General features: G+C 37.5%; 1 protein-coding gene across 1 annotated transcript in view; it reads left to right on the forward strand.

The window, feature by feature from the left end:
• Positions 1–2,391: 2,391 nt before the first annotated feature.
• SERINC1 (serine incorporator 1) overlaps positions 2,392–12,489 on the forward strand; it is a 37,920-nt gene continuing 27,822 nt past the window's right edge. The window contains exon 1 of the mRNA XM_046675767.1: positions 2,392–2,526. Within this exon, the coding sequence (XP_046531723.1) occupies positions 2,488–2,526 (39 nt within the window). The 5' untranslated portion in view covers positions 2,392–2,487. The remainder of the gene's footprint in view (positions 2,527–12,489) is intronic.

A 12,489-nucleotide genomic window follows, 5' to 3' on the forward strand; every position in this document is an offset into this window, starting at 1 on the left:
AGTGAGACATCTCACTTCTCTCATGTTAGTTAAATTAACATGTCATAAACCCCCGTGCTGACAAAGATGTGGAGCAACTCTCATACACTGATGGAGAGAGTACGTATTGATAAAACCACTTTGAAGAGCAATTTGCAACAGTCAGCAAATTGAAGACATTGTAGCACAGTGACTGGTCCTGAACATTCATTCACTATGATCATCTCTTGGGGAAGTGGGAGAAGCAATGCAATCAGAAGCAATTCTATTTGTAATGTTTTATTTTTCAAGGATAGTGGAAAGTTCACGGTTATGATATTATTCTCCGTACCTTTATGTAGGTCAAAATATTTCAAATTTTAAAGATGTTCATAGTTTATTGTGTGATATCACTTTCTGATATACTGCATTTAAGTGCCCTTTAAGCATCCAGATAAAGCTCCTTAGGGAGACAAAAATGTGGCTCTGGCTCTCTTTCTTGAAACTCTCTCCTACAAGCTCTCCACTCCTTCTTAACTGGATTTGGTAGATCGTCTTCTGATCTCCCATAATTGCAGATTCCCCAAAATGTCTTCCCAAGGCTTTTGATGAAACAAACTTGTTTTAGAGAAGCTATGATCCCTATAGTGAAGATATTATTCTATTATTGGATCTGTAAGTTGATCTCAGATAAATTACTCCAGGCCTGCCTGAGGAAAAGACACAGCTCCCAGATCAGAAGTTGCAAGTGAGTAGATCTTTAGATGATCAGTTAAGAGTAAACGCTATCTGGGCTTCATCCACAAAAGTATCAAGGAGTCTGGGAAGTAAGCTTCCATGCTAGGGTCACAATACCTTATCCTTCCCAAGAATACAGACCAGGAAATGTTAGATAACCTGGGGAAATTACCTGAGAAATTGAAGTATCCCTTTGGGTATACGCTGTGTGTATTCTAGGTTGGAAAGTCACAGAAGCTAGTTAGTCTTGGTAGAAAAACATGGAAAGAAACTAGCTTGTATTGATTGTCTACAATATGCTACACATGGTGCTATCATTTATAAGACCATGTGATATTATTTAACCCTCACAACTCTTTTTGGGTTGATATAGTACTAATGAGGATACTGAGATTCTGAGGAGTCAAGTAGCTTACCAAAGGTATTTTCACATACCTTTATACTGAAAGCAGAATTTAAAATGCACAACTTGGAAGGAGGGGTGTGTGGAGATGACATTAACAAACAAAGTGAAAAGGTGAAAACTAAGTCAACAGTTTCTCCCCACCTGATAATTCTTCCAGGGTTAATTTTTTTTTGGTTCCATATTAAGGCCTCTTGTAACACCAAAACGTTTCTCTCTGGTTATCTCCCTCAATCCTCTATCTTCAACTATAGCTGCAAGGTAAATTACTTTAAATTTTGTTTCTCATTAATTCTTGGTTTTTAAGCTTACATTTTCAAGTGCTGAGGGATGGCACTTGAGTTCAACATGTCCAAACTAAACTCATTATCTTTCATCCAGTTCAATTCCTTCCTTTTTACTACCTATCAATTTATGGCCACAGCTCTCCCAGATTCCTAGGTGTTCCCTCTCCTTCACCCATCCAATTGTCGCAGACTTTATAACACTTTCTTATTATTATTATAAGGAGTATTTCAAGTTTTAGTTATTTCTGTGTGCCAAACTCTTCTCCAAGAATATCTTCAGGGACCAATCAATATAAAAGCAAAAAACTAGAACTTTTGCGTGAATACGTTTCCTGGAGACGTCCATTATCACCTAACAAACAAGGGTTCCAAATCTGTCAACAGCTCGTGACATTCAATAAAAACCAATAATGTTTGAGTTTTTATAATCAGTATGTCTTTTAATCTAACTGAAAATTTTTGAATATGCCACCTTCTTGTAGCATCTTAATAGGACAAGAAATTAAGTGAGTGTCAACAGCAAACTGAAGTGATAAAAAGAACTGGAAGCACCCAAACGAACAGAAATAGCCCAATAAAACCTGTCCCAGTTAGTGGGCTGCAGGAATAAACTGAGAATTTAGGCGAGAAAAAGAGAAGCAAAAGTGGGAAAACGAATCGAGATAGAGAAAGCAATTCCCCAACAGCAGCAAGAGAGGTTCCTCTGACAGAGGACAAAACACCAACTACCACCTCAGCTCTATCCTCTACTAATACTCAAATTCAAGTAAATAGTAAGCAAAGGGGGGTTTTTCTCACACCGTTTTCTTAATTTGGCAAACTCTGGCAAGCACTGCATCAGCCAGCTGGTGTCCGCGCGCGATATTGAAATACGCGGCTCGGAAAAAGCCAACTTCGGGTTCCAGGGATGCGCATGCGCAATTTCAGCGCGACGCCCTCTCCATCCCAGCCCACCCAGGCCTCGAAGGAAGTGACGCAAAGCTGAGGGGCGGGGTGGGCTCTGCGCCGGAAGTGGCTCGCAGATAGTAAATAAGCCCCGAAAGGCAAGAGAGGAGCTGTCTCCATCTTGTTGGCGTCCGCAGCTTCTGCGACGTTGTGGAGATGGGGAGCGTCCTGGGGCTGTGCTCCATGGCGAGCTGGGTAAGGTGGTTCTTTGGCGGCATTAGGGGTGCTAGCGTGGGAGCAGAAGGGAAAGGGACGCGAGTGGGGCTGGGTGAGACCCCCGGGAACGTGGTACCCCACCCAACGGGGAGTGTCTTCCTTCCCCATTTTCTCCCTGTCTCTTGTGGTCACTCTGACTCAGCTTCGGAGTCCTGGGTTTTGTAAACAGCTGACCGGGGTGGCCGTGAGGAGCAGTGTAAATGGGAAGATGACCTGGCTCGGAGAAGTGAAGAAGAGAGCTGGTCTGCCTCCCCACCCGTCTTTCGTGAAAGCTGCTCCCCATTCTGCCAGGCCCTTTTTTGTTGTTTTTTTCTTGTATCTGCCTAGGCCATCTCTACAGAGGTCTTAGTCCCCTTTCTTCTGTGGAGGACCCCTTCTCCTCGCATCGACCTCAGATTGCAGCACTCTCATCCCTGGAGGCATGTCGGCCTCTTTGTTCTGTCGCGCAGACTACAATCGAGAAGTGCCCGCTATTTGGGACAGCCTGGCAGTAATATGGATGTAAAAGTACCGTTTTGAAATAAATAGTCCTAGCTCTGCGACTGGGTCCTCGACCTTAATGGTATGAGGAAATTACTTCCCAAGTAATAATTTATGTATCTGGAAAAGCTGGTCAGTTCCGTGGTATGAAATATCTTGTCTTTTGATATAAAGCATGCTTGTGTAATTTGAAATTTCATGTTTAGGTGTCCGTTGCATTTTGATTAGATAGCGTTAGAGTGAAGCCATTTTTCATCGTAGTGTCAAGTTTTCTCGGTTTAAGTGGTACAAATAAACTTCATTTTAAGAAAATCACTCTCCCCCCCCCAAAAGAGATTGACATCAAGATTAACGTAGATATTTGTAATTTAGGGCGAGAATTTTGTGTTCAAATCGTATTTCTTTGATCCATGTTTTCTGAATTCCCCCTCTAACAATTGCTTGTCTGACTCCATTATATACATTAGCCAGCATTTTCATTAGTTTACATACCTGGCCTCTTTTCAAAAAGTTCTTCCGGCTGGCCTGGTGGCGCAGCGGTTTAAGTTCTCAGTTGGGCTTCAGTGGCCGGGGTTCACTGGTTCAGATCCCGGATGCAGACCTACACACCGCTTATCAAGCCATGCTGTGGCAAGCATCCCACGTATAAAGTAGAGGAAGATAGGCACGTATATTAGCTCAGAGTCAATCTTCCTCAGCGAAAAAGAGGAGGCTTGGTGACAGATGTTAGCTCAGGGCTAATCTTCCTAAAAAAAAATAAATAAAAGTTCTAGATGTGGCTTGAATGGTAAATGTTAATTTTTAATAAAGTGGAGGTTGTTACTCCAATCCAGGTAATTTTCTTGATTATCCTTCTTGTCGTTGGGCTTGGAAACCTGGTATATTTTTTATCTCAATTAGAAATTAGAAAATCTATTTGAGAGTCTTGACTGTTTTATATATAAAGGAGGCATATTTAACATAAGTAAAATATATTACAAAATAATAAATGATTATTTTGAGATTGTTTTCATTCTTTTTTGGGGAAGATGTGGTGTAATTCGATTTGTAAAGTCAGATTTTCTCCGCTTTGCGAGTGGTCATGTTCTTTGTACATAGTAAAGATTTAAAAGGAGGAATACGTGTTTTCCATTTTGGTCTCATTTTCAAATCAGTGATGGGCAACCTTTTTTGCTTCAAGGACAATTATAGTAAAAAAGAAAAGTTTTAAGGATTTTTTTCTTTATCTGTTTTAAGTCAGAAAGAAAATAGCTTTAGTGAGCAATGTAGGGAAAATTATATTCCTATTAGTGCTTTTCCTTACTTAGTTCTTCACCTTCATTGACTAGAAAACTGTAATAAAATTGACTGCCTTTCAGTCATTGTTAATATCCAGGTATATTGGAAAGATAGTAACAAGGAGGCAGTTTCCTTTCTTCCAATGATTAGATTTCTTGGCCAGGTAGAGAAGCTGATTGGCCTAAGTTGTTCTTCACAATTCTAGATTATTGTAGCCAGTCTAGGAATTCATTCTATGGGATGCAGTTCTGGTCATCTTTTTCCTTTTCCTTCCTGGTGCCTCTGTCTCTCTGTTCCTGAATTGTTCAATTTTAGTGTAGTTCTATAGCACTTGAAAGGGAATTTGCCTTGAGATACACAAATCCATTTGTTCCAGTCTTAACAGTCAATATGCTCATTTACTTAGAGGTTTTGACAAATTAAAATTTATTCAAAGTTTCAGAAGTATTCAAGTTATTGAATTAGATCAGTTAAGCCAGAATTAAAACAAACCACATTTTTTGCTTAAGTTTGTTCAGGCTTCGTCAATTTTTGTAGAAGTTTTTTCTAATTTGTAAAACAACTGTAGAAAATTTCTGAACTATGGAAAAAGTATAAAAGAAAAATTGCATATACTGCTACTGTGTAGAGATTGGAGTGTTAAATGTTTTATTTCATTTTGAATTATCTTTTGCTAAGTAGCCTAGAATTAGATTGATCCTAATCTTTGGTTCACGAATGGCTGTCTCTTTGATTTGCAATTGCTTTAAATACTATCATAAACATCTGTGGACCTCCCACTTAATCCCATAACTACCACAGTACCAGCAATTTATGCTTACTTAAGTGCTTTTCTTCACCCCAGCCTCAACAATGGTGTTAGTGACTAGAACTGATTTTTAAATGATTGGACCTTGTATACAATAGCTATCATTTTTTGCCCCCGAGATATTTAATATAGTTAAGTAGTTAAAAAGAAAGAGCTGGTAATTACTGTCTATTTTGTGTCAGCCTCTGCTAGATTTTTTATTTTTTAGTACAATGACTTGTTTTTGTACGCGATTCGTAGTTGCTGTGAGTAGTCGAGCATTCAGAGTACAAAGTTAAAATGTCACAAAAAAATTCCACCACCGCTAACATTCCTTTTCTCTGAGTGCATACATAGAAATGGGTAAATGAATAGACAAAAATACTTTTTTTAGGAATGATATCATGCTAACCATGTATTTTTAAACCATTAAATCTAATTTTTTCTGAATTTAACAAAAAAAGTAAAGGAATTGTTGAATGTTGAGTGAAGATTTTTTTTCATCAGGAGTTACCTAAAACGATTCCTCTAAGGAGACGTTTCTACAGCAGTGGTTCTCACTGTTTTTGCCCTTGAAGGGGTGTTTGACAATGTCTGCAGACATTTTTAATTGTCACCACTTGAGGAAAGGGGTGCTAATAGCATCTAGTGGGTAGAGTCCAGGGATACTGCTAAACATTCTACAATGCACAGGACAGCCCCCGACAGCAGAGGATTATTCAGCCCAAATTACAGTAGCGCCAGGGTTTATCCAGAAGTGGAATGAAATCTGGGAGTCTTAACTGCACTTTAAAGAGACATTCGGCCAATCCTGTTTTCACATCTACCTTCAGCCTTACTTATGGAGGCACCTGGTGCCACCAATTCCTGATCCATTTGGGGATTCTGCTGTAAATTTTATTACTTCTTGAGTTTTTCCTTTGATGGTTTGTAATTCAATTTTCTAGGCCTGTTGAGTGAGTTATTATATTTTTTCCGGATTTATTCTCCTGGTTTTTTTTGACCTTCTAAATTAGTTGCTTCTTTAAAAAATCCCGTTCTTTTTCAGTTTATTGGTATTTCTGAGGGGAGCATGGGTAAGTTCATATAGTTTGTTCAGTCCGCCATCTTAAACTAGAATCGCTTTGTATTATTTTTTAATATGTGGCCATTATGTTTTATACCATAATTCCCACGGTTGTTTAGTCTTAGAACTAAACTAATCATTCTTAAAGTGTGTTCCCCTGGACCCAGTAACATCAGCATACCAGAGACCACTGACTAGGGCCCAGCATTGTGTGTTAATAAACTCTTCAGGTGATTCTGATGCAGGCTACAGTTTGAGAACCACTGCTCTGCGCTTGAGTGGATTCAAACCTCTAAGCATTCCTTTTTATCATGGCTTCTCCAGGATTTTTATCTTAATGTCATCTCCTAATTGACCAAATTTTGTCATCTAATAGATTTTTCAAAAAGGACTGATGGATGCTGAAATCCCTGAATTCTTTCACATTTAAAAATGTCTTGTATTCTTGAGAGACATTGTGGACTGCTGTAATAGTATACCCATTTCCTTCAGAACTTTGTGTTTCTGTGGATTGTATTCTGTCTTCCACCTAACCCCTCCCAGCACATCTCCTCACATGTGCAATTGACTTTTTTCTTCTGCCTGGGTATCTGAAGAGTTTTTACATATCTTTGAAGTTAACTGACCAAATATGTCTGACTAAATCTTTTGTCACTTTTTCTTTCTTCTGGAAAATAGTGTTCTTTTGAAAATACAAATTCATTTCTTCATCTAAGGAAGCTTTTCTTATATTATGTCTTTGAATGTTCTGTTTTGTGTGTTTTATTTAGAGGATTCTGTATTTTAAGGACACCAGTTACCTTCATCTTATGTTGTCTTTGTTTTCTTTCCATATTATTTTTTCTATATTCATTTTTGTCATTTGTTTAGTTGATATAATTTACATAGAATTCATGCTTTGTAGTATACAGTTCTGTGAGTTTTGACAAATCATGTAGTTGTGTAACTGCTACAGAACAGTTACCACCTTAAAAAATTCTGCTGTCCTAATCCTTGGCAACCTCTGTTTTTTCTGTCTTCAGAGTTCTGCCTTTCCAGAATGTCGTATAAAGTGAATCATACAGCGTATAGCCTTTTGAGTCTGGATTCTTTTACTTCATATAATTCATTTGAGATTCATTCATATTGTTGTGTGTATTAGTAGCTTCTCTCTCTCTATTGCATAGTAGTCCATTGCTTGGATGTACCACAGTTTATCCATTCACCGGTTGAGGGTCATTTACAGATTTTGTTGATAAAGTAGCTGTAAGCATTCTATTAAGGTTTTTTGTGTGACTATAAGTTCTTATTTGCTTATGTAAATATCTAGCAGTGGAGTTGCTGAGTCATATGGTAAGCGTACGTTTGACTTAGAAGTTGCCAAACTGATTTCCAAGATGGCTGTACCATTTTTCATTCTCACCAGCAAAGAAAGTAAGTTCTAATTGTTCTGCATTCTTGTCAGTACTTGGTGTTACCAGTTTTTTTATTTTAGCCATACTAATATGTGTGTAGTGGTTTATCATTATGGTTTTAGTTTGCATTCCCTAATAACAAATGACGTTAAAGACTTTTTCATGTGCTTATTTGCCATTTGTGTATTTTCTTCCTTAAAGTGTCTGTTCAAATGTTTTGCCCATTTTTAATTTTGGTGGTTTTCTTATTAAGTTTTGAAAATTCCTTACGTATTCTGGATATGAATGATTTATCTGATATCTGATTAGCAGATATTTTCTTCAAGTCTGTGGTCTGTCTTTTCATTGTTTTCATGGTGTCTTTCAAAGAGCAGAAATTCTTAATTTTGGTGAGGCTCAATTTATCAATTTCCTTTTTCTGTGCACTTTTTAAGTTAATTTTGATATATAGTTCAATTCTGGTTTAAAGTTTATTTTTTTTAAATATGGATATCTAGTTATTTCAGAGCTGTTTGTTAAAAAGATTATCTATTCTATATTGATTTGCTTTGGCAATTTTATCAAAAATCCCTTTACCATATTTGTGTAAGTCTTTCTGAATTCTGTTTTGTTCCATTTATGTGTTCATACTTTTGCCTAAAGCACCGTTTTTTTTTTTTTTCCTTTTGAGGAAGATTAGCCCTGAGCTCACTACTGCCAATCTTCTCTTTTTGCTGAGGAAGCCTGGCCCTGAGCTAACATCCGTGCCCATCTTCCTCTACTTTATATGTGGGACGCCTACCGCAGCATGGCGTGCCAAGCGATGCCATGTCCTCACCCGGGATCCAAACAAGTGAACCCTGGGCCGCTGAGAAGCGGAACGTACGAACTTAACTGCTGTGCCACTGGCTCCGCCCCTAAACCACTGTATTTTGATTACTGTCTCTTTAAAAGTTAGTCTTGACATCAGGTAGTATGAGTCTTCTGACTTTGTTCTTTTTCAGAATTCTTTGGACTATTCTATTTCCTTTGCCTTTCCATATAAATTAAAGAAGCAGCTGGTCTTTCTCCCCACATTCCCAATGGGATTGTGATTGGAATTTCGTTGAATCTATAGATCAGTTTGGAAAGCACTGAGATCTTAACAATATTGAGTCTTCTAATCTGAGCCCAGTTTATCTTACCATTTATTTAGGTCTTTGAGTTTTTTCATCAGTGTTTTCTAATTTTCATCATTTGGGATCTAATATATATTTTGTTAGATTTATACCTAAGTATTTCTTTTTTGTTTGTTTAATTTCAGTTTCCAGTTATTTATTTCTAGTATGCAGGAGTATGATTGATACATGTATATTCACCTTGCATCCTCTGACCTTATTAAACTCACTCACAGTTCTAGGAGCATTTTGTAAGTTCTTTGGGATTTTTAATGTAGAAAATTATGTGTGAATGGAGGCAGTTTTATTTTTTCCTTTCCAATGTATATACCTTTTCTTTTTTTTCTTGCCTTGTTATATTGGCTAGGACCTCCAGTGTGAAGTTGAATACAAGTGGCAAGGGCAAATGTTCTTCCTTGTTTTGGATCATAGAGGAAATCATTTAGACTTTGAAGATGAAGTATGTTGGCAGCTATAGATGTTTTGTAAATTCCCCTTGTCAAATTGAGGGTATTCTATTCCTTGTTTGAAGAAAGTGTGTTTGTTTTTTATCATGAATGGCTAATGAATTTTGTCAGGTGATTTTTCTGCTTCTGTTGAGATGACCATAGTGATTTTTTCTTTAGTCTGTTAATATGGTGAATTGTACTGGTTGATTTTCAAAAGGTTAACCAGCCTTGCTTTCCCTGATTAAACTCCACGTCATCACAATGTGTTATTGTTTTTATATAGTTTTTTTAAAGACGCTTTTTAGAGTAGTTTTCGGTTCAGAGAAAAATTGAAAGGAAGATACAGAGATTTCCTATATACCTCCTGCCCCTAAACATGCATAGTCTCCCCCATTATCAGTATCCCCCATGAGAGTGGTACATTTGTTAAAATTAATGAGCCTGCATTCACACATCATAATCACCCAAAGTCTGTAGTTTACATTGGAGTTCACTCTTGGTGTTGGACAGTCTGTGCGTTTGGACAAATGTATAATGACAAGTATCCACCATTATAGTAGCATGCAGAATAGTTTACATGCCGTAAAAATCCTCTCTGCCTTGCCTATTCACCCTTCCACCCACTCCCCACCCCTGGTCTTTTTACCGTCTCCATAGTTTTGCCTTTTCCAGAACGTCATACAGTTGGAATCATACAGCGTGTAGCCTTTTCAGATTGGCTTCTGTCATTTAGTAGTATTCATTTAAGGTTCCTCCATGTCTTTTCATGGCTCCTTCCTTTTTAGCACTGAAAAATATTCCATTGTCTGGATGTACCACTGTTTATTTGTCCATTAACCTACTGAAAGACATCTTGGTTGCTTCCAAGTTTGGGCAGTTATGAGTAAAGCTGCTCTAAACATCCATATGCAGATTTTTGTGTAGACATAAATTTTCAACCTTTGGGTAAATACTGAGCAGTGCAGTTGCTGGATCATATGGTAAGAGTACATTTAGTTTTGTAAGAAACTGCCAAACTGTCTTCCAAAGTGCTTGTACTATTTTGAATTCCCACCAGCAATCAGTGAGAGTTACTGTTCCACATACTAATCAGCATTTGTCATTGTCAGTGTTCCAGATTTGTCCGCTCTAATTGGTGTGTAGTAGTATCTCATTGTTGCTCTCATATTCATTTCTCATATGCACATGATGTGATGTGGAGCATCTTTTCATATGCTCATTTGCCATCTGTGTGTCTAATTTGGTGAGATGTCTGTTAAGGTCTTTGGCTCATTTTTTAATCAGGTTTTCTTATTGTTGAGTTTTAAGAGTTCTTTGTATGGTTGAGATAACAGTCCTTTATCACATGTGTCTTTTGCAAATATTTTCACATGATCTGTGACCTGTCTTCTCATTCTCTTGACATTGGCCTTTGCCTAGCAGAATTTCTTAATTTTTTATTATTTTTTTGGCTCCAGAGCCAATGCTTTGTGTGTGTGTGTGTGTAAGATTGGGGTGTGTGTGTGTGTGTGAGTGTGTGAGGAGGATTGGCCCTGAGCTCATATCTGTTGCCAATCTTCTTCTTTTTTTTTCTCCCCAAAGCCCCAGTACATAGTTGTATATCCTAGTTGTAAGTCCTTCTGGTTCTGTGTGGGATGCTGCCACAGCATGGCCTGATGAGGGGCGCTATGTCCATGCCCCGAGCTGGTGAACCCGGGGCCGCTGAAGTGGAGCACATGAACTTAACTACTTAGCCATGGGGCTGCCCCTGAATTCTTTAATTTTAATGAAGACTAGCTTATTGATTATATCTTTCATGAATCATGCCTTTGATGTTGTATCTAATAAGCCATTGCCACAACCCAAGGTCATTTAGATTTTCTCCTATGTTATCTTCTAGGAGTTTTATGGTTTTGTGATTTACATTTAGGTCTAAGATACGTTTTGAGTTACTTTTTGGGAAGAGTATGCGATCTTTGTCTAGATTCATGTTTTTGCCTGTAGATGTTCAGTTGTTCCAGCACCATTTGTTGAAAAGACTTATCTTTGCTCCATTGAATTGCCTTTGCACCTTTGTCAAAGATCAGTTGACTGTATTTTTGCAGGTCTATTTCTGGGTGCTCTATTCTGTTCCATTGATCTATTTGTCTGTTCTTTTGCCAGTTCCACACTGTCTTGATTACTGCTGTAGTTTTATGTTAAGTCTTGAAGTCAGATAGTGTCAATCCTCCAACTTTGTTCTCTATTGTGTTGGCTATTCTGGATCTTTTGTTTCTCCATATAAACTTTAGGATCACTTTGCCAATATCCACACCGTAACTTGCTAGGATTTTGACTGGGATTGTGTTGAACCTATAGATCAGGTTTAGGAACTGACATCTTGACAGTATTGAGTCTTCCTAACCCAGGAGCATGCGCTGTCTGTCCATCTATTTAGTTCTTTGATTTTGCTCATCAGAATTTTGTAGTGTTCCTCATATCAACCTTGTATGAACTTTGTTAGATTTATACTTAAGTATTTTTTTGGATGCTAACGTAAATGATAATGTGATTTTAATTTCAAATTCTGCTTTTTCATTGCTGGTATGTAGGAAAGCAATTGACTTTAATATATTAATCTTGTGTCCTGCAAGCTTGCTATAATCACTTATTCCAGTTTTTTTGGTCTGTTCTTTTGGATTTTCTACATAGATGATAATGTCATCTGCAAACAAAGGTTTATTTTTTACTTTTCAGTCTGTATGCTTTTTATTCCTTTTCTTGTCTAATTGCGTTAGGCAGAACTTCCAGTACAGTGTTGAAAAGGAATAGTGAGAGGGAACATCCTTGCCTTGTACCTGGTTTTAGTGGGAAAGCTTCAAGTTTCTCACCATTAAGTATGATGTTAATTGTAGGTATTTTGTTGATATTCTTTATCAAGTTGAGGAAGTTTCCTTCTATTCCTAGGTTAGTGAGAGTTTTTATCATGAATGAGTGTTGGATTTTATCAACTGCATTTTCTACATCTACTGATGTGATTGTGTAGTTTTTCTGTTTTAGCCTGTTGATTTGAGGGATCACATTAATTGATTTTCAAATGTTGAACCAACCATGCATACCTGGGGTAAATCCCACTTGATCATGGTATATAGTTGTTTTTATGCATTGTTGAGTTTGATTTGCTAATTTTTTTTGAGGATTTATGCATCTGTGTTAATGAGAGATGATGTGTAGTTTTCATTTCTTGTAATGTCTTTATCTGGGTTTGTATTTAGAGTAATACTGGTCTCAAAGAATGAGTTAGGAAGTATTCCCTCTGCTTTTGTCCTCTGAAAGAGATTGTAGAGATTGTGGAGAATATAATTTTTCCTTAAATGTTTAGTAGAATTTACCA

Source organism: Equus quagga, chromosome 11, assembly GCF_021613505.1.
Source record: "Equus quagga isolate Etosha38 chromosome 11, UCLA_HA_Equagga_1.0, whole genome shotgun sequence".
Lineage (NCBI taxonomy): Eukaryota > Metazoa > Chordata > Mammalia > Perissodactyla > Equidae > Equus > Equus quagga.